The 24,273-nt window shown below is 40.9% G+C and overlaps 2 protein-coding genes across 3 annotated transcripts; one reads left to right on the forward strand and one right to left on the reverse strand.

The window, feature by feature from the left end:
* Positions 1-4,153: 4,153 nt before the first annotated feature.
* On the reverse strand, positions 4,154-8,465 carry LOC113907685 (centrin-4-like). The gene is made up of 5 exons (XM_027567287.1): positions 8,167-8,465; positions 6,848-6,988; positions 5,574-5,702; positions 4,846-4,983; positions 4,154-4,672 (listed from the first exon to the last, which is right to left on the reverse strand). Exons 1-5 carry the CDS (start codon positions 8,167-8,169, stop codon positions 4,583-4,585), a joined length of 501 nt encoding a protein of 166 aa, XP_027423088.1. The 5' UTR covers positions 8,170-8,465; the 3' UTR covers positions 4,154-4,582.
* Positions 8,466-8,476: 11 nt separating this feature from the next.
* On the forward strand, positions 8,477-20,999 carry BBS12 (Bardet-Biedl syndrome 12). Of its 2 annotated transcripts, none has more exons than XM_027567293.1 (3): positions 8,477-8,627; positions 16,732-16,794; positions 18,784-20,999. In XM_027567293.1, exon 3 carries the CDS (start codon positions 18,800-18,802, stop codon positions 20,924-20,926), a length of 2,127 nt encoding a protein of 708 aa, XP_027423094.1. In that variant the 5' UTR covers positions 8,477-8,627; positions 16,732-16,794; positions 18,784-18,799; the 3' UTR covers positions 20,927-20,999. The 2 variants fall into 2 exon arrangements, with proteins under 2 accessions (XP_027423094.1, XP_027423095.1); XM_027567294.1 differs by having other exon boundaries at positions 18,811-20,999.
* The last annotated feature ends 3,274 nt before the right edge of the window (positions 21,000-24,273 follow it).

Here is a 24,273-nt window from a genome sequence, read left to right on the forward strand (position 1 = left end):
ACACCATGTGGCATGTGGGATCTTGGTTCCCCAACAAGGGATTGAACCAAACCCCTGCAGTGGAAGCTTGGAAACTTAACCACTGGACAGCCAACAAAGTCCCTTCATATTTTCTTTTTATGAAGAGAAGTTCTTAGTTATAATATAGTCCAATTTATCCATTTATTTTCATTTAAAGTTAGTGCTTTTTTGTATCCTAATTAAGAATCTGATTTCAAGGTTATGATGGTATTTTCCTAGGTTATCTCCTGAAAGCTTTATATTCTTTCCATATATAGATTGGCAATCATTTACAATTAATTTTAATGTATGATGGGAGTTTGAGATCATGTTTTCTCTTATTCCTTATGGATATTCTGTTGACTCAGAACCATTCATTATAATGAAAATGTCTCACTAATGTGCACAGTCATGATTTCTCTTAAATCAATGTATTATTCTGTTTCAGGACTTTCTGTTCTATTCAATTGGTTCATTCCTCTTTCCTAATCAACCCCATACTATTTTATAGGACTTCCTTGGTGGTCCAGTAGTTAAGACTCAGAACTTCCACTGCAGGGTACACGGGTTCGATACCACGTCAGGGAACTAAGATCCCCATGGCATGCAGGTGCGGCCAATAACAAACAAAAAATCACACAGTATTTCATCGACTGTGGCTCTATAGTAAATCTTGATATTCAGGCAAGCTAGTCCTCTCACCTTGTTCTTCAAGTGTGTATTGATCTCTTGGATTTCCATAAATTTTAGATTCAGCTTGTCAGTTTCCACACAGGCTAGGTTTTTGTTTGCACTGTATCTATAATCAATACTGGGAGAACTGGCATCTTTATAATATAGTCTTTTAATCCATGAACAAAATTTAATATTCTTTTTATTAAAGTCTTTTTTGTCTCCATATTCTTTTATAAATTTTGATATAGAAGACTTCTGTATCTTCATTATGTTTACCCATGGGATTTTTATATTTTTGCATAAATTTATATTTTATTTTATAAATTTTTATAAAAACTATTATATTAGTCGCTTAAAATTTTCATTTTCCAGTTATTTGTACCTTGTATGTGAAAATACAATTGTATTTATATTTGCATTTAATATAACCACCTTGCATCCAACAATGTCTAAGTTCTTTTGAATATTCTGTGTATACATCATGTCATCTGCAAATAAAAAGAACTTTATTCTTCCTCTGCTGACTAGCTCATCAGTACAGTGTTGAACAGAAGTTAGTGATAAAGGATATTTTGTTCTTAATCCTCAGCTCAGAGAGGAAGATTTGAATGTTTTGCAATTAAGATGATGTTTTAAGGTTTTGAAGATACCTTCATACAGTTAACAGAAATTCTCTCCTATTCCTGGTTTGCCACAGCTTTTATAATGAATAGAGTTTAAATTTTATCAGGTGCAACACTTTTTTCCCTACTGAAATGATTACATGATTTTTGGTTTTTATTCTAAAATGTGATACATTAATTACATTGATCAAATTTCAAATGCTAAATAAATCTTGTTTTTCTGAAACAAACCTAACTTGGTTAAAAATGCATTGTCCTTGTAGCTTCTGGTAAAAAAGTTTTGCTAACCTCACAAACCAAGTTTGGAAGAGTTATTTCTATTTCTGTTCTCTGGAAAAATTAAATATTCTCTTCATTAAGTGGCAGAAATCACCAACACACTCTTTGAAACTAGAGTTTCCTTTGTAGGAACAATTTTAATTTTCAGATTCAATTTCTTTAATAATTAAAAAATTGTTTAGATTTTGCTACATATTCTTGTTTCCTTGGCTTGCTGCTTATTCCCAGGTCTGATTGTGATCCATCCAATATGCATTTTCATCCATTTTGATGTTTGTTGTTAGTCTGTTTTTATAGTTGTCAAGATTCTATCAGCACCAGCCTTGAAATCATCCCCTATTTTAGTGCTGCCTGAAGCCCAGTAGTTACTTTCAGTGCCAACAACCTGCTTGTTAGCAACTAAAATATCAATCAGAACTCCAGGACATTTATAACAATCAATGGCTCTGAGGAAAGGGTCATTTGAGCGTCAGCTTCAGGGTTGCAGGAACAACCTTTAATAGAAAATTTTTAGGAGTCCGCTCATTGGTGGGCTGAAGTTCTCTTAACATCCAAGTGCTATGGTCTGAATATTTATGTGTGCCTCCCCCCACCCCCAAATCCTGGACTCATATGTTTAAATCCTAACCCCCAAAGGTGATGCTATTTGTTGGTGGGGCCTTTGGGAAATGCTCAGGTCATGACGGTGGAGCTCTCATGAATAGGATTAGCGTTCTTATAAAAGAGATCCCACGGAGCTCCCTAACCTCTTCCAATGAAAAGCCTCCAATGGAGAAAGCCCTTACTTGACCATGCTGTCCTGACTGATCTCAAACTTCCAGACTTCCAAACCATGAGAGATATATTTCTATGGTTTATTCTGTGGTATTTTGTTATAGCTGCCCAAACAGACTAAGGCACCAAGCTACAAAGATGAGGGAGAAAATTTGCTGTTTCATATATGTGGTTGAAAGTGAGTAGTCAGAAAACAGAAGCATCCTAATAAATGGTGTTGCTATATGGTTATATTCTCATGTGATAAGTCTAATTAATCTTCTCTTTATTTAGTATCAGTTCAGTTCAGTTCAGTCATGTCTTTGTGACCCCGTGAATCGCAGCATGCCAGGCCTCCCTGTCCATCACCAACTTCCGGAGTTCACTAAACTCATGTCCACTGAGTCGGTGATGCCATCCAATCACCTTGTCTTCTGTCGTCTCCTTCTCCTCCCGCCTTCAATCTTTCCCAGCATCAGGGTATTTTGTAAAGAGTCAGTTCTTTGCATCAGGTGGCCAAAGTATTGGAGTTTCAGCTTCAGCATCAGTCCTTCCAATGAATATTCAGGACTGATCTCCTTTAGGATGGACTGGTTGGATCTCCTTGCAGTCCAAGGGACTCTCAAGTCTTCTCCAACACAACAGTTCAAAAGCATCAATTCTTTAGTATGGATAGTTTTAATTGTTACTTACTTGTATATCAAGCAATTCAACAGGTAAGATGTCAACACCGGAGCTTCAAGATGAGGGACTATGTTATTCCTTGCTATGTAACTAATTACTCCAAGACTTAGTAGCTTAAAATAACCTTTATCATCTCAGAGTTTCTGATGTTCAGGAGTTCAGACATGGCTTAACTGAATCCTCTGCTTCAAGGATTCTCACTGGTTGTAATGAAGATGCCAACAGGTGCTGCAGTCTAAGATCAACTAGAGAGGGATCTATTTTCAAGCACCTTCAAATGGTTGCTGGCAGGATTCAGTTTTTTGTTGACAGACTGAAAGCCTAGGTTCCTCCAACGCTTAGCTCCTTGCTATGTGGTCCTTTTCATAGGGCAGATCAAAACACAGCTGCTTGCTTCGCTAGAGCAAGCCAAAAAAAAAAAAAGTCAGGAGAGTGCCAGTAGAGGGAAGTCACAGGCTTTTAAGACCTAATATTGGAAGAGACAGCCCATGATTTTTGCCATATTCTGTTCATTAGTAGCCATTCACTAGATCTATTCCACCCACACTCAACAAAGGGATTACACAAGGGCAGGTATACCAGGAAACTAGGATCACTGAGAACCACTTCAGAAGATGCCTACCACAGGAACTACCAGCCAACTTAGACACAGTAAGATCCACATCTAATTCATTGGATCCTTCATAACCCTTTCTACTAGCAGACAATCCAAAAATCTCTGATGTTGATTAGTGATTGAGATGATTTTTCTTTTAGTAAGCATTACTCTAATGTCAACCACCTTTATGGCAGGTTCTTAAATTATCTCTCTACTGTTGGATTTGATCTTGCTCCCAGGAGAGGAAGGAAAATGTGGAAAACCAGGTAAGTTTTAATTTGTTCTGGGATAAAAGTAAGTGAATTCTGAGATCTTTAGCAATTTTAAAATTTAAGTTCTCTGACCTTTAGTTTTCTCATATGTAGTAGGATGGAGTTAATACTGTCTGTGTGTTTAGTACTGCTTCTACATAATAACTGAGACAACATAAGTAAAATCTTTAGCACCTGTCCTAGGGACACAGCTATTAAAGAAATGTGTAGGAAAGTCTGGATGATGTAAGTGCTGCTTTAAATTTCTTTATAAGAAAATTAGCAAATAATGAAGCTGCCAGACAGTTTTATTTAAGACTTTACACATCTGAATAATCAGTTAAAAAGCAAATGTTCATTTTTAGAGTTTCACAAAAGGAAAATAATAGGGAAAGTAATGGCTGGATTGCCAAATTCATATGATGTGGGGCCAATTTCCATAAATTTTTAAAAAATCTAAGTTTTAGAACCTGGAGCTCTAAAAATAGCACTTGTAATTAATACTGTTTTTCAGATTCATAGTTTAAGGAAGTCACTACATTTTATTTCTTGATGTTATAGATTTAACAAAATACTGGTAGCAACATGTAACTTCTCACATGGATTAGACATCAAGAGTTTGTGTATATAAACACTGAAAATGAATACACTCAGCTATTATGGAACTTACAACAAATACAAACTTGTTAACAACTTTCCAGAAGGCACAAAAGACAGCATTAATAAAGAGTGGTCTTTTGCATCATTTTCAAAAATTCTTCCTTGTTTATTTCTCCATCCCCATCATGATCAGCCTCATCAAGCATTTCCTGTAAAATGAAAGGTAAATAGGATATGTGAAATCTACTAAAAAGGGATGATATAAATGAACATTCAAATACACACTCAAAACCAAATTTTAAATTTATTAATATAACCAAAGAATATAACTAAAAATTATATAAATTGTATAATTATAATTATACAAATAAGTGAAATTTACCTGAAGTTCACCATCTGTTAAATTTTCCCCTAGTTCCTTAGCAACCCTCTTGATATTGTTCAGTGATATACTTCCTGTATCATCATCATCAAATAATTTGAAAGCCTTCAGTATTTCTTCTTTTTCATCCTTTTTACTCTTTAAAAACAAAAACAACTAAATGTCATTAGTCTTTCATTTATTTATCAGTCTAGATGCATAGTTCTTTGAGGTCTAGAACAGAAATATAGCAGGTAGACTGAGCTTTATTTACTGCTCTTCTGACTTTTGGCAATTATTCCAGTGCATTCACATCTGCCCTCAAGGTACTGAAACTCAGGGTTTATTTAAGTGGAAGAGCCACAGAGTGACAAAGAGAATCTATCTCTTATTGACCTCAGGTAACTGAGATCCCTTATCAAATATGTAAGCTCCAAGACAATACGCATGTTGTCTCATTCAGTGCTCTCTAGGATTATGCCTGAGAAAAAGAGGCAATAAATTGCTGATTTCAAGGCTTCAAAATGCTGGCCCCATTCTCTCTATCCTTATTATTTCCTAACAAAAATCCTCTTCTCACACTGGACAGTCTTCATTACTACCCTGAAAATGTCTTTAATCTTGTTATGCCTATCTGTCTAAATCCTACCCATCTTTAAAGATGGTTATATTTTCCTCTGATTGCTCCAGCCAAAAAATGTAGAAGGCTATTGCTTGTATTTCACTGAAAAACAAAATCACTACCATACCATTTTTACGCTCATTATGGCAAAAAATTTTTCAAAACTAATGGTGCCAATTCCTTCTTTGTCAGTTTCAGCTATCATCTTTTTAATTTCTTCTTTCTTCGGCTCAAATCCTAAGGCCCGCATTGCAATCTGAAATAGAAAGTAGATAAGTTATAATAGGCCACAGTCTCATTCCTAGCTCTTAAATTACCTGTTAATTACTACATTCTCTCTTTTTTACTCTGGACTAGCTTAAACCTCGGTGAAGGCAATGGCACCCCACTCCAGTACTCTTGCTTGGAAAATCCCATGGACAGAGGAGCCTGGTAGGCTGCAGTCCATGGGGTCGCTAAGAGTCAGACACGACTGAGCGACTTCACTTTCACTTTTCACTTTCATGCATTGGAGAAGGAAATGGCAGCCCACTCCAGTGCTCTTGCCTGGAGAATCCCAGGGACGGGGGAGCCTGGTGGGCTGCTGTCCATGGGGTCGGACAGAGTCGGACACGACTGAAGTGACTTAGCAGCAGCAGCTTAAAACTTGGAGAAGGCAATGGCACCCCACTCCAGTACTCTTGCCTGGAAAATCCCATGGATGGAGCAGCCTGGTGGGCTGCAGTCCATGAGGTCGAGAAGAGTTGGAGATGACTGAGCGCCTTCACTTTCACTTTTCACTTTCATGCATTGGAGAAGGAAATGGCAGCCCACTCCAGTGCTCTTGCCTGGAGAATCCCAGGGATGGGAGAGCCTGGTGGGCTGCTGTCTATGGGGTTGGACAGAGTCAGACACGACTGAAGTGACTTAGCAGCAGCAGCTTAAACCTAGAAAGTCAGATCAGCATGCTTAGGTTTCAATCTCATGATGGGCTTTGGCCTGTGTGCGTGAGTGCTAAGTCACTTCAGTCATGTCTAACTGTGCGACCCTATTGGACTGTAGTCCGACAGGCTCCATGGGCTTCTCCAGGCCAGAGTACTGGAGTGGGTTGCCATGCCCTCCTCCAGGGGACCTTCCCAACCCACAGATCAACCTGCATCTCTTATGTCTCCTGAATTGGCAAGCAGGTTCTTTATCACTAAGGCTTTGACCTACTCATTCATAAAACAAGAGTAAAATACTTAACAAGATAGTATTTCGGTTAGTGTAGGCCAGATCTATACACTAAAGGGGTAGGTGTCTGCACTTAAGAGATTTTATATCAAGCTTTCAGAAAGCTACTGTTAATGAAAGACTTAAAGATTGCAATAAATCAATGATAAAGTTTTTCAAATGTTTCAGAATTAGAAGTAATTTCAGAACCTTCAGTTCTTTCACATCTATGGTTCCAGACCCATCAACATCGAATAAATCAAAGGCCTCTTTAATTTCTTGCTTTTGAGTTTCATTCAATTCAATTTTTGCTGCATTTTTTTCCCATTGGTCTGAACTTGGTCTGGATGCCTGTAATAAATACACATGTGGGTGAAAGATAAACTGTGTAACTGGAAGAAGTACCAGAACCAGAATTAATGGACTAAGTATAATAAATATAGTCAAGCATCCTATTCCATATAATGAACCTCAAGAATTTTCCCCTTTCCCTTTGCTAACATTTATGCTTTTAGTTATAAATATATATCTTGCTGGAAAGCCTGGTTCTTTTTTACATCTTGGGGTTTTCTTTCAACTTAGTGCCCTTTGAGAAGCAGAAAAGGCAAAGACGACATGCCAGAATAGTATATGTTATATGGGAAAAAATTGGCCTCACTTGGTATATCCGAACAGCAGTGTTCAATGGCCTTACTTGGTATATCTGAACAGCAGTGTTTAAGGCATATTTACTTTCATCTGTGCCTGTAAGTCTCATAATAAAATGTATGAGATATGGTTGATTGAAACATCGTATCTTTTCCCACCTTCTCACGTACTTTTCTATATTGAAGACTGGGAAATGAAAAAAAATACATTTTTCAGGTTAAAAAAATTACTCCAGGGATCTGGAGAAGAATAAAGGTTGGACCAATTATCAATATCCAGGAAAGATGGAGATCATCTTCCTGCTATCTGCCATTTTCTGCTGTAGCCTCATTTCAGTATCATGTCTTCAGCTCTGGGATAAGAGGCAGTAGTATCAGAGATTCCATGTCACTGCGTATCTAGACACCAGCTTCACATATATTAAGAGTTGGTCGTGGTAGCAGCGAATTCTTCATGCCTGGACGGCAGCTACACTGGTCTGGTCTTCAGTAGTTCCAATGGCAGAGGTCGTAGCTTCCCCGGCCAGTTTTTTCAGGGTTCCGGATGTCTTTCCTAGAGGCCCATATCCTTCAACAGTTTTAAAGCCTCTTATTCTCTGTATTCAACTCGTTTCTGGCTAGCGAGTGGTTCCTGTCTCCAACGCCATTGGTAAAACGGTTGCTGGGGTTGAAGAGGGGAAAAAATAAACTGGAGAACCGCTCTTCCGTCCCTAGAGCCACGGACACTGCGCTTCTATTCGGCGACGAATGGAGGGGTTACTAATGACACTCGAGGATAATGAAAGGAGGCGAATAATACATTTCAAAAACCAAACAGAATTCCTTATTTCAGGGAGAAACTTCAGCCTCAGCCCCAATAAGAAGTTGCACTTTCGCACTCACCATGTCTCCAACCGGCGCCCCAGGCCGGAACCTCCTAGCTTTACCCGCCAGTCGAGCTGCCCAACAGTACCTCACCGCCAGCAAACCGTTGCTAAGGCCGCTCTCGCCGATCTCTCCTGCAGCCCCGCCTATCCAGGCTTTTTTCCCCACTGACTGACAGTTGTTTCACCCAATAGTCAAAAAAGAAGACCCTCGAGGCCCGCCCCCTCTCTCTAGTCTCTACCAGTAGCGTAATGGTCTGCCTTTACCCGCCTACCGTTAAGGGGAACTTTCCGTCTGGTATCTTAGCAACCAAAACTACCAGCCCGCCCAGCCCGCCGCGCGCTTGCGCAAAATACGAGGCGTAAGGGAAGGTTCTTTACCCTGGCGTCTTGGCTTCCCAGTGCCAGCAGAACGTCGGGGAGCGTCTCGTAGGGATGGAGACGAAAGCGAGATTAGTAGGGAGGTGTTTCTACCAAATGGTAAGTCTTTGGTGGAGACGTGAGGGAGCTCTTGTTTCTTTTTCTGACCCTTTGGGGCCTGGAGGAAAGGATGAGGCTCTAGAGCCTGGTAAATTGGTCCAGGCTTAGGTTTATCATCCGGCCAGATTACCAGAGTCGAAGGGGACTGCCCTTTGCTTGCGCCGCTAGACGTCCCTCAGCCTCCACAGTGTGCGGGCCTTGGCTTTTTTAACCGCTTCCCTCCTCCGTGGTTTGCCGGGATTCTGGCCTAGTTGGCAACATTTCTTTACAGGAGAGGCATGCTGTGTGCCTGGGCCCTTGGCATTCACATGGAAACTCTCGGCATAGGAAAGAGTTTTTACCTGTGTGGTAGCGTTTCTTTGCACGTTGGACCCACGCATAATCGCTATCAGCCTTTTCTACCGCCCCTCCCCCACCCCCAAAACACACACATACACACACACACACACACACACCCACACCCACCCACCACCACCACCACCACCACCACCACCACATTATCACCTTCAACTGTTCCAGTGGGAAGATTCCTTTTTGCCAAATTTGGCTGATTTTCCAACCATTTCCAGCATAGATCCTCACTTGAGTCCAGCGTAGGTAGCCTGATAATCCATTTGACTCATTAACCGTCAAGATTTAGATGTCCAAAGCAAATTCTTGTCCAGAGGGACAGACTTACTGGTTCAGCCCAGGTCTGAATCTAGTCAGGGGCCAGCTTAAGTTTGGGGAGTAGGAATGAAGAGGTGATAGTCTATTAAAACTTCTAACGCTTAATTGCTTACACGCCTGGACTCTCTACCTCCTGCAGTGCCTTCTCTAGAGAAACTTCTAAAAATCATACTGGATTCTCCAACACTGGATTCAGGAAGAATTAACTTTTGCATAGGGTTTTCCCTTTATCTCCCTTATCTTCTTGAAGAGATCAAATTGCCAACATCTGCTGAATCATGGAAAAAACAAGAGAGTTCCAGAAAAACATCTATTTCTGCTTTATTGACTATGCCAAAGCCTTTGACTGTGTGGATTCACAATAAACTGGAAAATTCTGAAAGAGATGGGAATACCAGACCACCTGACCTGCCTCTTGAGAAATTTGTATGCAGGTCAGGAAGCAACAGTTAGAACTGGACATGGAACATCAGACTGGTTCCAAATAGGAAAAGGAGTTCGTCAAGGCTGTATATTGTCACCCTGCTTATTTAACCTCTGTGCAGAGTACATCATGAGAAACGCTGGACTGGATGAAGCACAAGCTGGAATCAAGATTGCCAGGAGAAATATCAATAACCTCAGATATGCAGATGACACCACCCTTATGGCAGAAAGTGAAGAGGAACTCAAAAGCCTCTTGATGAAAATGAAAGTGGAGAGTGAAAAAGTTGGCTTAAAGCTCAACATTCAGAAAATGAAGATTATGGCATCCGGTCCCATCACTTCATGAGAAATAGATGGGGAAACAGTGGAATCAGTGTCAGACTTTATTTCTCTGGGCTCCAAAATCACTGCAGATGGTGACTGCAGCCATGAAATTAAAAGACGCTTACTCCTTGGAAGGAAAGTTATGACCAACCTAGATAGCATATTCAAAAGCAGAGACATTACTTTGCCAACAAAGGTTTGTCTAGTCAAGGCTATGGTTTTTCCTGTGGTCATGTATGGATGTGAGAGTTGGACTGTGAAGAAGGCTGAGCGCCGAAGAATTGATTCTTTTGAACTGTGGTGTTGGAGAAGACTCTTGAGAGTCCCTTGGACTGCAAGGAGATCCAATCAGTCCATTCTGAAGGAGATCAGCCCTGGGATTGCTTTGGAAGGACTGATGCTAAAGCTGAAACTCCAGTACTTTGGCCACCTCATGCGAAGAGTTGACTCATTGGAAAAGACTCTGATGCTGGGAGGGATTGGGGGCAAGAGGAGAAGGGGACGACAGAGGATGAGATGGCTGGATGGCATCACTGACTCGATGGCTGTGAGTCTGAGTGAACTCCGGGAGTTGGTGATGGACAGGGAGGCCTGGCGTGCTGCAGTTCATGGGGTTGCAAAGAGTCGGACATGACTGAGCGACTGAACTGAACTGAAGGAAAGAAAATTGTGCAAAGTATATTCTTGAAGTAGTCTCCAAAATCACTTCTTCTATTTCAGTAAGTAGAAACATGGCACGTTTTCCAAAGCCAACATCTTGTTTTATTTACATTATATCCCAGGCACCTTACAAGCATTGTAATCATTGACTGGAAAAAAACCAACTCATTAGGATTCTGGAAAATAGGTGGGCTGTTCTAATATTAGAAGTGATTTTTATGTGTAAAGTTACCCCAGTGGAAGTGAAAATGATGCAAATTCAAGATAGTTTGTGAATTAAGGAAAATGTTCAGTCACTTAATTATACTATATATGGATTTTTCAGGCCATTAATCTCACTGAGAAAGTTGCTCTTGATTGGTTTCAAGGACATACAGTTCATCTTTACAACTAGTATTAAAGGGATTTCTGAAATCAGAAATGAATAATGACCAAGTAGAAACAATTCAGATTTTTAGACTTTGCTGGATCAAGTTTGATCTCTTGGCAGTTTAAAGACTGAGTAATGTGTTAACCTGTTTTTGCCTCATTTTTTAATTTAGGCTTTTATATTTGGGATATTAACTTATAGTGAAAATGATTTTTCAATTATGGGTATAGATTGCAAGGTTTCTAGGTCTTAGGAAGTACTTGGCATTGAAAAATAGCTGTTACTAATCTAATTTTACTCTAGAACATTAATAATATTAATCTAGAAAAAAAATTAAACCCATATAACTCTTAAATCTACTAAATTTATTTAATGCTTTCTGTGTATCACATACTATGCCATTTATTGGGTGAGTTTGAAAGAAACTGAGTGTAAAGTATAAAGATGAATGAAGGCAGGGAACCTACAGAGTAGTGGGGGAGAAAGGCACAGACATAAACACATGATTTTTAATTCAGGATGCTAAGTGCTTTAGTAGATGTATATAGAAAGTACTTTGGCAGCCAAAGAAGGAGGTACTACTACTCCTTGAGGAATTGGAAGAAGCTGTACCAAAAAGTGAGGCATTTGCCTTAGGTCGTGAAAGATGTATAGCATTTGCCAAGGTGAAGATAAGGCTAGGATATTCAGAGTAGAGTATAATATGTGCAAAAATGAATGTACATGTGTGTTGTAGTGTGGTGAGATCATGGGGTTTATAAGGAAAGGTGGAAGAGATTAGTCTTATAAATTAGCTGGAAGTCAGATATATCAAGCTAGGAATAAAAATTCTTTTTTCTAAGATAAATGTTTTTAGGCAGTGGAATGATCTGATTAGGTTTGTGTTTTTCAAAGCTATTTCTGACAACCATGTAAAGGAGGAACATTTTGGAAGCGGTTAAAGGGCCTCAACTAAGTGCCAAATAAGAATTATGTTGACTCTAAGGGTGGCTGAACCTTAAATTTATGGTTGAGGAATGCTGAAAATGGCATCTGTTTAATCTTGTTTCACTTCTGTACTCAAGTATGAGATAATAAATGTGGTGAAAACCATTCATTTATTCACCTGTCAGATAGTTATTGAGTACTTATAATATATCAGACAGTGTTCTCAGTATATGGGGTACATCACTGACTAAAACTGCCCTTCTAGGAATTACTTTCCAAGAGAGGGACATAGTCAATAGATAGTAAATTAAATAAGTATACTGTACTATTTTGTAAGGTGATAGGCCTGGACACGGGATTGGAAAAGGTCAGTTTTCATTCCAATCCCAAAGAAAGGCAATGCCAAAGAATGCTCAAACTACCGCACAATTGCACTCATCTCACACGCTAGTAAAGTCATGCTCAAAATTCTCCAAGCCATGCTTCAGCAATACGTGAACCGTGAACTTCCAGATGTTCAAGCTGGTTTTAGAAAAGGCAGAAGAACCAGAGACCAAAAACATCTGTTGGATCATGGAAAAAGGAAGAGAGTTCCAGAAAAAACATCTATTTCTGCTTTATTGACTATGCCAAAGCCTTTGACTGTGTGGATCACAATAAATTGTGAAAAATTCTGAAAGAGATGGGAATTCCAGACCACCTGACCTGTCTCTTGAGAAATTTGTATGCAGGTCAGGAAGCAACAGTTAGAACTGGACATGGAACAACAGACTGGTTCCAAATAGGAAAAGGAGTACGTCAAGGCTGTATATTATCACCCTGCTTATTTAACTTCTATGCAGAGTACATCATGAGAAACAGTGGGCTAGAAGAAACACAAGCTGGAATCAAGATTGCCAGGAGAAATATCAATAACCTCAGATATGCAGATGACACCACTCTTATGGCAGAAAGTGAAGAGGAACTCAAAAGCCTCTTGATGAAAATGAAAGTGGAGAGTGAAAAAGTTGGCTTAAAGCTCAACATTCAGAAAACGAAGATCATGGCATCCGGTCCCATTACTTCATGAGAAATAGATGGGGAAACAGTGGAAACAGTGTCAGACTTTATTTTTTTGGGCTCCCAAATCACTGCAGATGGTGACTGCAGCCATGAAATTAAAAGACGCTTACTCCTTGGAAGGAAAGTTATGACCAACCTAGATAGCATATTCAAAAGCAGGGATATTACTTTGCCAACAAAGGTCCGTCTAGTCAAGGCTATGGTTTTTCCAGTGGTCATGTATGGATGAGAAAGTTGGACAGTGAAGAAAGCTGAGCACCTAAGAATTGATACTTTTTAACTGTGGTGTTGGAGAAGACTCTTGAGAGTCTCTTGGACTGCAAGGAGATCTAACCAGTCCATTCTAAAGGAGATCAGTCCTGGGTGTTCTTTGGAAGGACTGATGCTAAAGCTGAAACTCCAATACTTTGGCTCATACAAAGAGTTGACTTATTGGAAAAGACTCTGATGCTGGGAGGGATTGGGATCAGGAGGAGAAGGAGATGACAGAGGATAGATGGCTGAATGGCATCACCGACTCGATGGACATGAGTTTGGGTGAATTCCGCAAGTTGGTGATGGACAGGGAGGCCTGTAATTCATGGAGTCACAAATAGTCAGACATGACTGAGCGACTGAACTGAAGTGAACTGAATGTTATGGGGAAAAAATTAGAGCAGATAAAGGGAGTCCCAGAGAAGGCAACATGGCACCCGACTCCAGTACTCTTGCCTAGAAAATCCCATGGACGGAGGAGCCTGGAAGGCTGCAGTCCATGGGGTCACTGAGGGTCGGACACGACTGAGCGACTTCACTTTCACTTTTCACTTTCATGCATTGGAGAAGGAAATGGCAACCCACTCCAGTGTTCTTGCCTAGAGAATCCCAGGGACGGGGGAGCCTGGTGGGCTACCGTCTATGGGGTCGCACAGAGTCGGACACAACTGAAGTGACTTAGCAAAGGGAGTCCAGAATGTAGGGATTTCCATAAGGGAAAAGAGGAGTTTGCATTGTTAAATAGGGTATTCAGGATAGATCTTGTTGAAAGGGGGATATTTGCATAAATATAAAGGAGGTGAGACCATAGATTTCTTGGAGAGGAGCATCCCAGAAAGAGGGAAGAAGCAGAACAGAAACACTAAGGTAGGAGGCATGCCTTACATGTTCCAGGAACAGAAAGGAGGCCAGAGCAGAGTGATCAAGGGATAGAGTAGTAGGAGACAGAGAGGTAAAGGGGAGAAGTACAGATTCTTAGCATGCTGTAAGGACTTTGACTTTCACTTTCACTTGAGTAAAATGGGAAGGCTCTGCAGAATTCTGAACAGAGGAGTGAAAAGATTTCAAATTATTTTTATAAGGGACTCCTGTAACAGGTATAAAAGCTTTATTTTCTAGGTTGGAGGTTTTAAACAGTGGAGTGAAATAATTAGACTGTATTGGGAATGGATTAAAGTGAGTAAAGTCGCTCAGTCATGTCTGACTTTTTGTGACCCCATGGACTGTAGCCTACCAGGCGCCTCTGTCCATGGGATTTTCCAGGCAGGAATACCGAAGTGGGTTGCCATTTCCTTCTCCAGGAGATCTTCCCGTCCCAGGGATTGAACCCGGGTCTCGCACATTGTATGGATTGGAGCTAGGCAAATTCTTGATTTTGTAGCTGATCATACCTTTTCAGAAGACATTAATTTTTTAAAATCCAACTCCTGAAAAGCTTTGCATGTCTTAGTGTTCTAAACCAAGTACTTTAGTTGTTGTTGTTGTTCATTCGCTAAGTCATGTCCAACTCTTTGTGACCCCATGGACTGTAACCTGCCAGGCTTCTCTGTCCATGGGATTTCCCAGACAAGAATATTGGAGTGGGTTGCCATTTCTGATTCATAAAGAGTCAAACACAACTGAGCACAGCATGGTTACAGTCAGTAACATTCTGTGACTTAAACATAGTGTAGAGTGACTTCCCTGGTGGTCTAGTGACTAAGACTCTGAGCTCCCAATGCAGGGGGTCTGGGTTCGATCCCTCGTCAGGGAACTGTGCTGTAACTAAGAATTCTTGTGCTCCAACTAAAGATCCCACATGCCCAGAGCCAAATAAACAAGCATAGTATAGAAAGCATAGTGCAGAAACCATAAACAGAGACACTGATACCTGAGAGGAAAAAAAAAGGCCTATCCATGTTAAGGGTATGAACAAGGCTTGGAAGAAAGCATAAAAGCTTTGAAGTGGGAAGTGCAGTGGAAGATTCTACAAAAGAGAGTGAGTTACTATCATGCTGGGTAGAGGGGCCCCCAGAAAGCAGTATTGTAGAGTAGTTAATAACTTGGGGCTTAGGCATTAGACAAACATGGATTTTAGGTCTTAACCTTTTTCTTACTAGCTGTAAAATTTATATATTATTTATTATTCATTTTGTACATAATTAAAGTAGATTAATGGTAGTATATATATGTGTGTTATTGTTGTTGTGAAGACTACATTCTGTGATGCAGGTAAACTGCCTTCTACTTAGTAAGCTCCCAAAATGTGTTAGAAATGAAAAACAAAAGCAAAAGGCAAGTTTTGGCTTTTCAAGCTTATCTTTTCAACAAATTTTTCTGAAGCAACCAACGTGAAAGGGAAGCAGAGATTGGCGTTGTGCTGGCAAAGCCAAGGACCTCTGGGAGCAGCCAGAGGCTGGAAGAGGCCCAGAGGATTCTTCCCTAGAGCCTTCAAAAGGAGTGTGGCCCTGCAGATACCTTAATTTCAGACTTCTAGGCTCCAGAACCATGAGATAGTAAATATGTGTAGTTGTTGAGCCACCCATTTGTGGGTAATTTGGTAAAGCAGACCTAGAAAACTAATAGAGCAAGAGTGTGGAGAAATGTAAAGGCCTGTACATTACTGTTAGGAAAGTGAAATGGTTTGGCTGCTACAGAAAAGTTCGGCAGTTCCACAGAAACACATACGGAATTACCAGATGTCCACTCCTAGGTGTGTGCCTACCCCAAAGAATTGAAAACAGATACTCAAACACTTGTACACAGATGTTTTAGTGTCACTTTTCACAATAATCCCAAAGTAGAAGCAATCCAAATGCCCATGAATGGATAAACAAAATGATAGCCACCGACCTACATGCATAAAAAGGAATGGAATACTGGCACTTGCTTAGTGCAGATGAACTTCAGAAGCATGATGCTAAGTGAAAGAAACCAGACACAAAGGGTCCCTTGTTATATGATTCTGTTTATATGAAATATCCAGAATAAGTAAGTCTGTAGAGGTAAGAAAGCAGGTTGGTGGCTGGTGGGGCTGAGAGTACAGGGAGGGACTACTTAACACCGCAGGGTTTTCTCTTGGGGGATAATGGAAATGTTTTGGAACAAGATAAAGGTAGTGATTGTACAACACTATAAATGTTCAAAGTGTTGCTGAAATGTGTACTTTAAAATAGCTAAGTTTATGTTAGATGAATTTTTTATAAATTTCAATAAATTTATAAATTTTCATAAAGCTTTTAGGAGAAATATGAAATATCCTTTGTACTCAGGAGTAAATGAAACTTTTAAAAATAGAACCTAATAACAATAAAAAAAATGGATTACAAAAATAGATTGCCAGGCAGTATTAAGGGCCACTTATCAGTTTGAAGTCATGAACTTAAAATGACACCAGTCAGCATGGTTGTTTGTTTCTCTGTTTATTTTCAGCTGCCTCAATGTAAGCATGGAGTAGACAGAGTTGGATTTCATCAAGCTTAGTGGTTTTGCAAGGTGAGTAAGATGAACCAAAAGAAAGACAAGGGCTTTGAGGGAGAATATACTAGAGAGTGATTGTAATAACTGGCAAATGGGAATTTAAACTGGATAAGTAGAGAATTGATACATGGGTTTGTTGTTCACTTGCTAAGTCGTGTCCTACTCTTTGTCCAACCCCATGGACTGCAACATGCCAGGCTTCCCTGTCCTTCACAATCTCCCAGAGTTTGTGCAGATTCATATCCATTGAGTCAGTGATGCCACCTAACCATCTCATCCTCTGCTGCCCCTTCTCCTCTTGCCTTCAGTCTTCCCTGTCTGGGGTAAAGGACAGCAAACATATGGTAAAATCAGAGAACTGTAAGACAGGATGGGTCTCAGCATGCTGTCTAGAGACAGAACTGAATATATCAAGAATTTTATTTTTGTTTTACAGAATTGAAAATTTCACAGAAGAGGTTTTGAAGCCAAGTTCAAACAATTTGTTATATTAATATATTTTCCTTGGCTGTACTGGCTTTTCTCCTTAGCCCTCAAAAGCCTGTAGGAAGCTGCTGTTGAGCATCAGTTATGCTGTGGCTTCCTGCTGATCCTGAGGTGTGTCTGAACTGTAGTACTCTTCAGCTTTAGAGATGCATCTCAGTATAGATAGTATAGGAACAAATTTACTAGTGTCGAGACCCGCATTAGAGGAAAAGCAAAACTCTGAGAGTTGTTGGCTTTTTGACATTTGAATTTAAAAGACTGTGATAAAAAATATATAGTTAAAGAAATTAAAGGCTTAGAGTTGGAAGAGAAGTGTATGTTATCTGCAGTTTTAGCTCTAGTACTTTAAGAGCTCATACCTCACAACTCAAGTTATTTTATTACAGATGGCTTTTCAGTTAGAGGGTACTTTGTTAAAAAGTTCTTTTATTGGACTAAAGACTTCCTCTTATAACTTCTTCCTCTAATTTTAGATGTGAATTCTGAAATATTATGTGAAAAAGTCTAATTGCTCTTGAAGTTCCTTTTAAATAGTACTTGCTTCCCCCCTCCTCATATTCTAATCAATAACCAAATCCATCCTTTCACTTGCATCCCTCTAGCAGTTCTCATCTGGATAACCATGGCCTCCCTGCCCCCAGTCTGGCACCCATCCAATCAGTGGTCTACACTGTAATATATCCAGAGCACTAATAATAATAAAGTTATTATTTTTATATTCTTTAATTTTATTTTTAATATTTTTTGCTTAATTTTATGTTACAAATGTATTATTATTATTGCAAGTACTCATAAGCACTAATTATGTGCCAGGCACTATTCTAAGAACTATCTACTCACTTAACACCTTATAATAACCCTGTGAAGTAGATTCTGTTATTATCCTCATTTTTCAGATATGAAAACAGGGCAGAGATGTTAAGAAACTTGCTGAAGGCCACACAATTTAAGCAGTAGAGACAAGTTCAAACCCAGACTTCTAGATTCAGAGTATGTGCTTTCAAACACTACATCAAGGTGTTTCTTCTTCTCCCCTTAAAACATTTCCATATTTCCCATGATAAGTAGGATCAGGTTTGACACGGTGCCTACTACCTTTCATGATCCAGTCTCTTTCCTTCTATTGCTTCGTCTTACTACTTGCTTTATATTCCCATGAAACTAAATTATGTGTGTTATCCCAATAAATTGTTTTTGTCACATATAGTGCATTTACTACTACTTCCTTCAGCTTGCTAATTACTTCAAATTATTCATGTCCAACATTACGTTCTTCTGGAAGTACTGCCTCTTGCCTGCTTTATAATCCACTTCCCCCGTTGAATGAAGTGTTCCTTCTCCACACACCCATACCTTTATCATTAATGCTGTGTCATTGCACTGGCCATATTTAATGGAAACTACATATATCAGAAACTCCTCAAAAGCAGGAACTATATCTTATTTTCCTTTTAATAAGCATCTTTTAGAACCCTGAAGTACCCTGAATAAAGTTCCAAGTTTTAATTTTATTTGCAGATGATGATTCTTGGTGATGGATTGCAGGGTCATAAACAGAAGAAGGCACACAGGACTGCAACAACTTTCCTCATTTGCCGAAACAGGAAGAACTTTCCTAGGCCCAGTAAAATCATCCAAATTTATTATAGATGAAGAGTGCCATGAAAGTGTGTTAATTAGCTCAACAGTAAGGCTTCTTGAAAGTTTGGATTTAACCAGTGCAGTGGGACAACTTCTCAATGAAGCAATTCAGGCACAAAACAGCACATACAGAACTGGAACCAGTACTCTTTTGTTTCTCGTTGGTGCATGGAGCAGTGCTGCCGAAGAATGTCTTCATTTGGGTGTCCCCATGTCATTAATAGCGTCTGTGATGTCAGAAGGCTTGAATTCATGCATTGAAGAGGTAGAATCCCTTCAAGTACCTATCCACAGTGTATGTGACCATACAGACAGCACAGAAACGTTTTCTGGACTTAGTGTCAGCTTGTACCCTTCTCTACAAATCCCTTCAGGTACTGGCTTGGTCCAGAAAGAGCATGATCTCAAAGACGTGACCTCTCAGTCACTGGCCTTCTGCAGTCTTTCTGGGAGACCTGTTAAATCACCTCAACTGTTTAGGCTTCAGGCTAAGTTTGAAGCAGATGAGAACATATCACGAACTCCTCAAACTCTGAAAAACAACCTGCTTGCAGACACCCACTGCCGAAAGTCAGTCCTGACCCACAGTAGACATTTTAGTAGGACAGATCGTCATTGGATAAGCAAGCCAGGTGGATTTCTAGAACAACTTAGTGCAGCTGCTCCAAAGACTTACAGCTGTAGCAATCTGGCAGAGTTGGAGGTGGGTTTGAGTCACGGAGACCCCAGCAGCATGAGGCTAGTGGACGAAGCAGTACGGCTGCAGCATCAGAATGCAGGCAGGCAACGAGGCAGCCATACCAGGCTATTCCCCTTTGACATTTCAAGAATCTTCACCTGCTGCTTACCGGGCTTACCTGACACTTTGTCTTGTGTCTGTCCAGGATACATCACTGTTGTGTCAATGTCCACTGCTACTCTGGTCAAGGAATTGCAGAATCAGCCGGTCCGTGTAGTTCTTGTTGAGGGTGACCTCACTGAGAATTACCGCCATCTGGGATTTAATAAGCCTGCAAATATTAAAACAGTGTCAGAAAGCGTGAAGGTTCAACAAGACAGCTCAGAAGAACTGTGGACAGATCATGTATTACAGGTGTTAATCAAGTTCAACGTGAACCTTGTCCTGGCACGAGGAAATGTGTCTGAACGCTTAGCTGAAAAATGCACCGATAGTAAGCGGCTGGTAATTGGATCGGTGCAAGACAGTGTGCTGCAGGCTTTCGCAGAGGCTTCGGGAGCCGTGCAGGTGGCCTACCTCACACACATGAATGAAAACTGTGTGGGCAGTGGGGTCTCTGTGACCACGTGGAGAAGCATTCCCTCTGACACTATAGATGGGATCAGCAGAATGGCAGTCGTGTTAAAAACAGAAGGAATTAATTTGGTTACAGTAGTGCTGACTAGCCCAGTCATTGCCCAGATGCAAACTAAAGAAGATAGGTTCTGGACTTGTGCCTCTCGTCTGTATTATGCTCTGAAAGAGCAAAAGGTCTTCCTTGGAGGTGGCGCAGTTGAAATTTTGTGTCTTACCCATCTTCAGAGTCTCGCGGGACAGTCTGTGAATAAAGGAAATCAAGACTGTTCAGGGTGGCTGCATAACACTTCCTCTTGGCTGGCCTCATCTGCAGCACTGTATAGACCTACGGTGCTTAAATGCCTGGCAGATGGATGGCACAGGTACCTCTCAACTCTCCTGCGTAACACTGCCGTTTACTCATCAGACTCTGAAGCCGCCACATCCATTCAGTGTCATCTACAAAATGCTGCAGACTCTGGCTCTCCTTCATCTTACATCTTGAATGAATATAGTAAACTTAATAGTGTAATTTTAAATTTAGGCATTTCAGATAAGCTGGAACCAATTCCAAGAGTTTATGACGTTGTTACACCAAAAATTGAGGCATGGCGCCGAGCTCTGGATTTAGTACTGTTAGTACTTCAGACAGACAATGAAATTATCACTGGACTTGCACACACACAGAAAAGTTCACAGGAATCAGAAGGCTTTTTATTTTTGTAAAGTTATTGGCTAAGTCTTTGTAAAATTGTCTTTGGTAACATGTCATGCTAATAATAAATTTTCTGGTAGTTAAGTCTCAGTGTCTGAAATGTCAGCTTTTACCAAGAAGAAGATAATTGATATGTGTCAATAACTATTCAGGATATGGGATTTCGCCCTACTTATAATCTCACAAGTTAGCCTGTTACTTTTCATGGAATGCTACAGAATACACAAGATGGTTGGATCAGAGACAGGACTTTTTATTATTCACAGCAAAAGCAGTACCCAGAGCTTTGGGTTGGTCTGTGTCAGGTCCCCATTTCTCTTAAGTCCCACAAGAGCAACAAAAGGGCTACTGATGGAAACCAGCACACTCAGTGTTTGTGTTATGGCAGAAGAACACTGAGCTTGGGGTCGCCACTGCTTTTATAGTAAGCAGAAACATCTTGTTCTTTGTCCAACAGTAATTGTTTCCTCATGCCTGAAACATGTAAACACAAGCCTGAGACATGAGCTGGTTAAAGCTAGGCCATGGCATACTGAGAATGTTTGCAGTGTCACTCAGAGCCCACGGTGGAGAGCCTCCTCCAACAACTCACTCTTCAACAATTCTCAGCCAGACTTGAATGTTCATGGCTGTTGGCTACTCTGATTACTCTGGCAAAGAGGTTACTTCGTTCTATACCGAATCCACTCAATTGGTCCCATATAGCAACTAAATTAAGGCTATCAAAATGGACTCTGAGCAGCAGGATAAAATCAGTCTGCAGTATTGACCTCAGCTGTGTTTCCCAGCATCTTGAATTGAGTCAAATGTCAATTCCAAGGAGGACCAATAGGTCTTTTTATTAGCCAGAATGTAGTCTATAATTTGCTGTCCATAATGAGCCATGCAGGGGAGCTTTGACTGACTTGCTTATCTTTGGTGACATTGCAAAAATTACAGGAGGCTATAGATGGGCCAAAGGCAGCCCCTATCCCTGGTGGAGATAGCATTGTGGCCCACACTCCCCACATATGAGCACATGTAACCACAACAGGCCCAGGTCACTGTATTTCGGGATTTGTTGTGAAACCTGATTTGAATCATATATGCCTAGTCGCTCAGTCATGTCCAACTCTTTGTGACCTCAGGGACTGTAGCCTGCCAGGCTCCTTTGTCCATGGAATTCTCCAGGCAAGAATCCTGGAGTGGGTTGCCATTCCCTTCTCCAGGGAGTTCTTCCCAACCCAGGAATCAAACCCAGGTCTCCTGCATTGCAGGGAGATTCTTTACCACCTGAGCCACCAGAGAGGGTCGCAAAAGTCAGACACGACTGAGCAACCAAGCTTGAGCAAACAGAATCACAACGAACCTGGCTTCCCTAATTTGAATTAACCATAAATTTAAGTCAGATAGGTATTGTCACCCAATAATTGCAGCCTCAGTTGTCATACATGGCAAAATCCAAGGCTCCTCAGACATTAAGAGAAGCATATGATTAGTCAGATTGAAACAAGGTTGTCCTGGTCCCTGTGTTTGTGATGTGTTCTTATCTGGGAGCTGCCATTGGTGGCATCATGTCCTGCCTCCAGTAGTGAACAAGAGGCTTACCAAGGAGCTGAGCCGCCTTTGTGGTGGGCATGGAGACAGCATTTGTTTGTTTGACTCCAAGAGGGACTGAGTGCTATGAATCTATCCAAATGGTCTCAAAGAACTTGACTTGGCAAACAGCGTTCTGAATTTTGTTTGTTTATCAGTTGGTTCTATTGGTGAATAGTTTGAGGTAGACAGTGCCATAGTCAGGAAGAAAACTGCCACAGTTAGGACCACTGAGAGAGGCTTCCAACTTGTCAACCTTGTAATATCTAAATACTACCTGTACAGTGAACATTTGAGGCATCAGTGTATAGAGGCATTCACTCAGTCCCCGCCTGTTGGTGAGTTAGGATGGGGTAGGGTATGGTGGTGATTGGCAGGAAGCCTGTCTCATTTCTCTGCTTGTAGCAATACCCCAAATGGTGGAATCTTCTTGGGTACTTTATGAGCATTTAAGTTTAAGCACATAACACACTGATGCCAATTGTGTGTTTTTATAATAATAGTATAGTGAATTGGGCCATTGGGCCCCACCCACAGGGTCACTTTTTTCCTTTTTGCAAGATTTGCTCCAATCCTATCAGTTGACTTCAGTCACTTTTCCTCCGTGGGAACATGGACCAAGAAGGTTAACACTTTCATATTAGGGGCTTTAACAGTTGCCAGGAGATGATGTGATCTCCCTGACTGCGAGCTCAGGAAGGCACAAAGAGAGGGCAGCAGGCAAGGAGGGTTTTTTTGTTTTTTTTTCCCTGGCTCTTCATTTCAGTGTTAGGGCTAGCTTTTCCTTTGTTCTCTTGCCAATATCTGGAGAGTACCCAGGCTCCAGGGATCTTTCTATTTGCCCTCTGCATGCCATCGCATCTCCCCAGTGCCCTGCAGCCCTAGGTACCTTTGGCCACCCTGTGCCCAGTACCCACTTTTTTCAGGGACTGCTGGGTGGGATGTCAGTTGGCACCTGTATCTAACAGCCATAAAGTTTCAAGTTCCTTTCTTTCCCAGAGTTCCCCCATCACACTCGAGTTTTTCCTTAACAGCTGCTGAGATCAGCAGGGAGGTGCCAAATGTATTAAGTTTAGACGGAGAGAAGGGCTCCATGCCAGGAAGCAGTGCTTTGTGTTTACTTTTGATTTTGATCAGCTGTGCAACTTGTGCTCAGAAAACTTTGTCTTTTTGTGTCTACTCAGTTGTATCTCTTCATTGCTGACAGCATTCCTTTCATCTCTGGGGACCCCTTGACTCGGCAGCCGCAGCCAGTTTCTTTTCCTTGTGCTGTGGGGCATGCTACCTTGTGGTCGTGTTCACATTCTTCCTCTTCCCACCAAGCTGAGTGGGTGACCACCAACACACGATTGGGGTGGCTTTTTTTATTCCCACCTCTCTCACATACTTAGTTTCCAAACATTGATTTTCAGGTACAGTAGGCAGCCCATAGTCCCTTCCCCCTTTCCTACTTCTTGAGTGAAAACATTCACTGTTAGAGCCCAGGGAGCCATATCTCTTAACCCCGCCCACTAGGGCTCATCTTTTCCAGAGAAACATGGCGCCTTCAAGTGAAAACTGGCAAGAAGTACGCAGGGTCCGGAATTTTGCCCTGGTTACAAGCTAACAAGTTAGCCTATTAAAATTTCATGAGACACTGGCAGAAGACTCGAGACTCCTGGATGAGAGACACGGGACTTTATACAAGTAACCGGAGCTTCATGTTAGTTTATGTGCTCTCAAGTCCCTCAGGGGTGACATAAAGAGCCCGTGATGAATGCCTGAACACACAGTAGTTTGTATT

This window comes from Bos indicus x Bos taurus, chromosome 17 (assembly GCF_003369695.1).
Source record: "Bos indicus x Bos taurus breed Angus x Brahman F1 hybrid chromosome 17, Bos_hybrid_MaternalHap_v2.0, whole genome shotgun sequence".
NCBI classification, from domain to species: Eukaryota; Metazoa; Chordata; class Mammalia; order Artiodactyla; family Bovidae; genus Bos; species Bos indicus x Bos taurus.

Bases quoted from the DNA above. Each gene is read 5' to 3' on its own strand.
- LOC113907685 (XM_027567287.1), bottom strand. The intron at 4,984-5,573 runs GTATGGTAGTGA...TTGTTTTTAAAG, and splicing joins CCATAATGAGCGTAAAAATG to AGTAAAAAGGATGAAAAAGA. The intron at 4,673-4,845 runs GTAAATTTCACT...TTCATTTTACAG, and splicing joins TAACAGATGGTGAACTTCAG to GAAATGCTTGATGAGGCTGA.
- BBS12 (XM_027567293.1), top strand. From the start codon at position 18,800: ATGGATTGCAGGGTCATAAACAGAAGAAGGCACACAGGACTGCAACAA.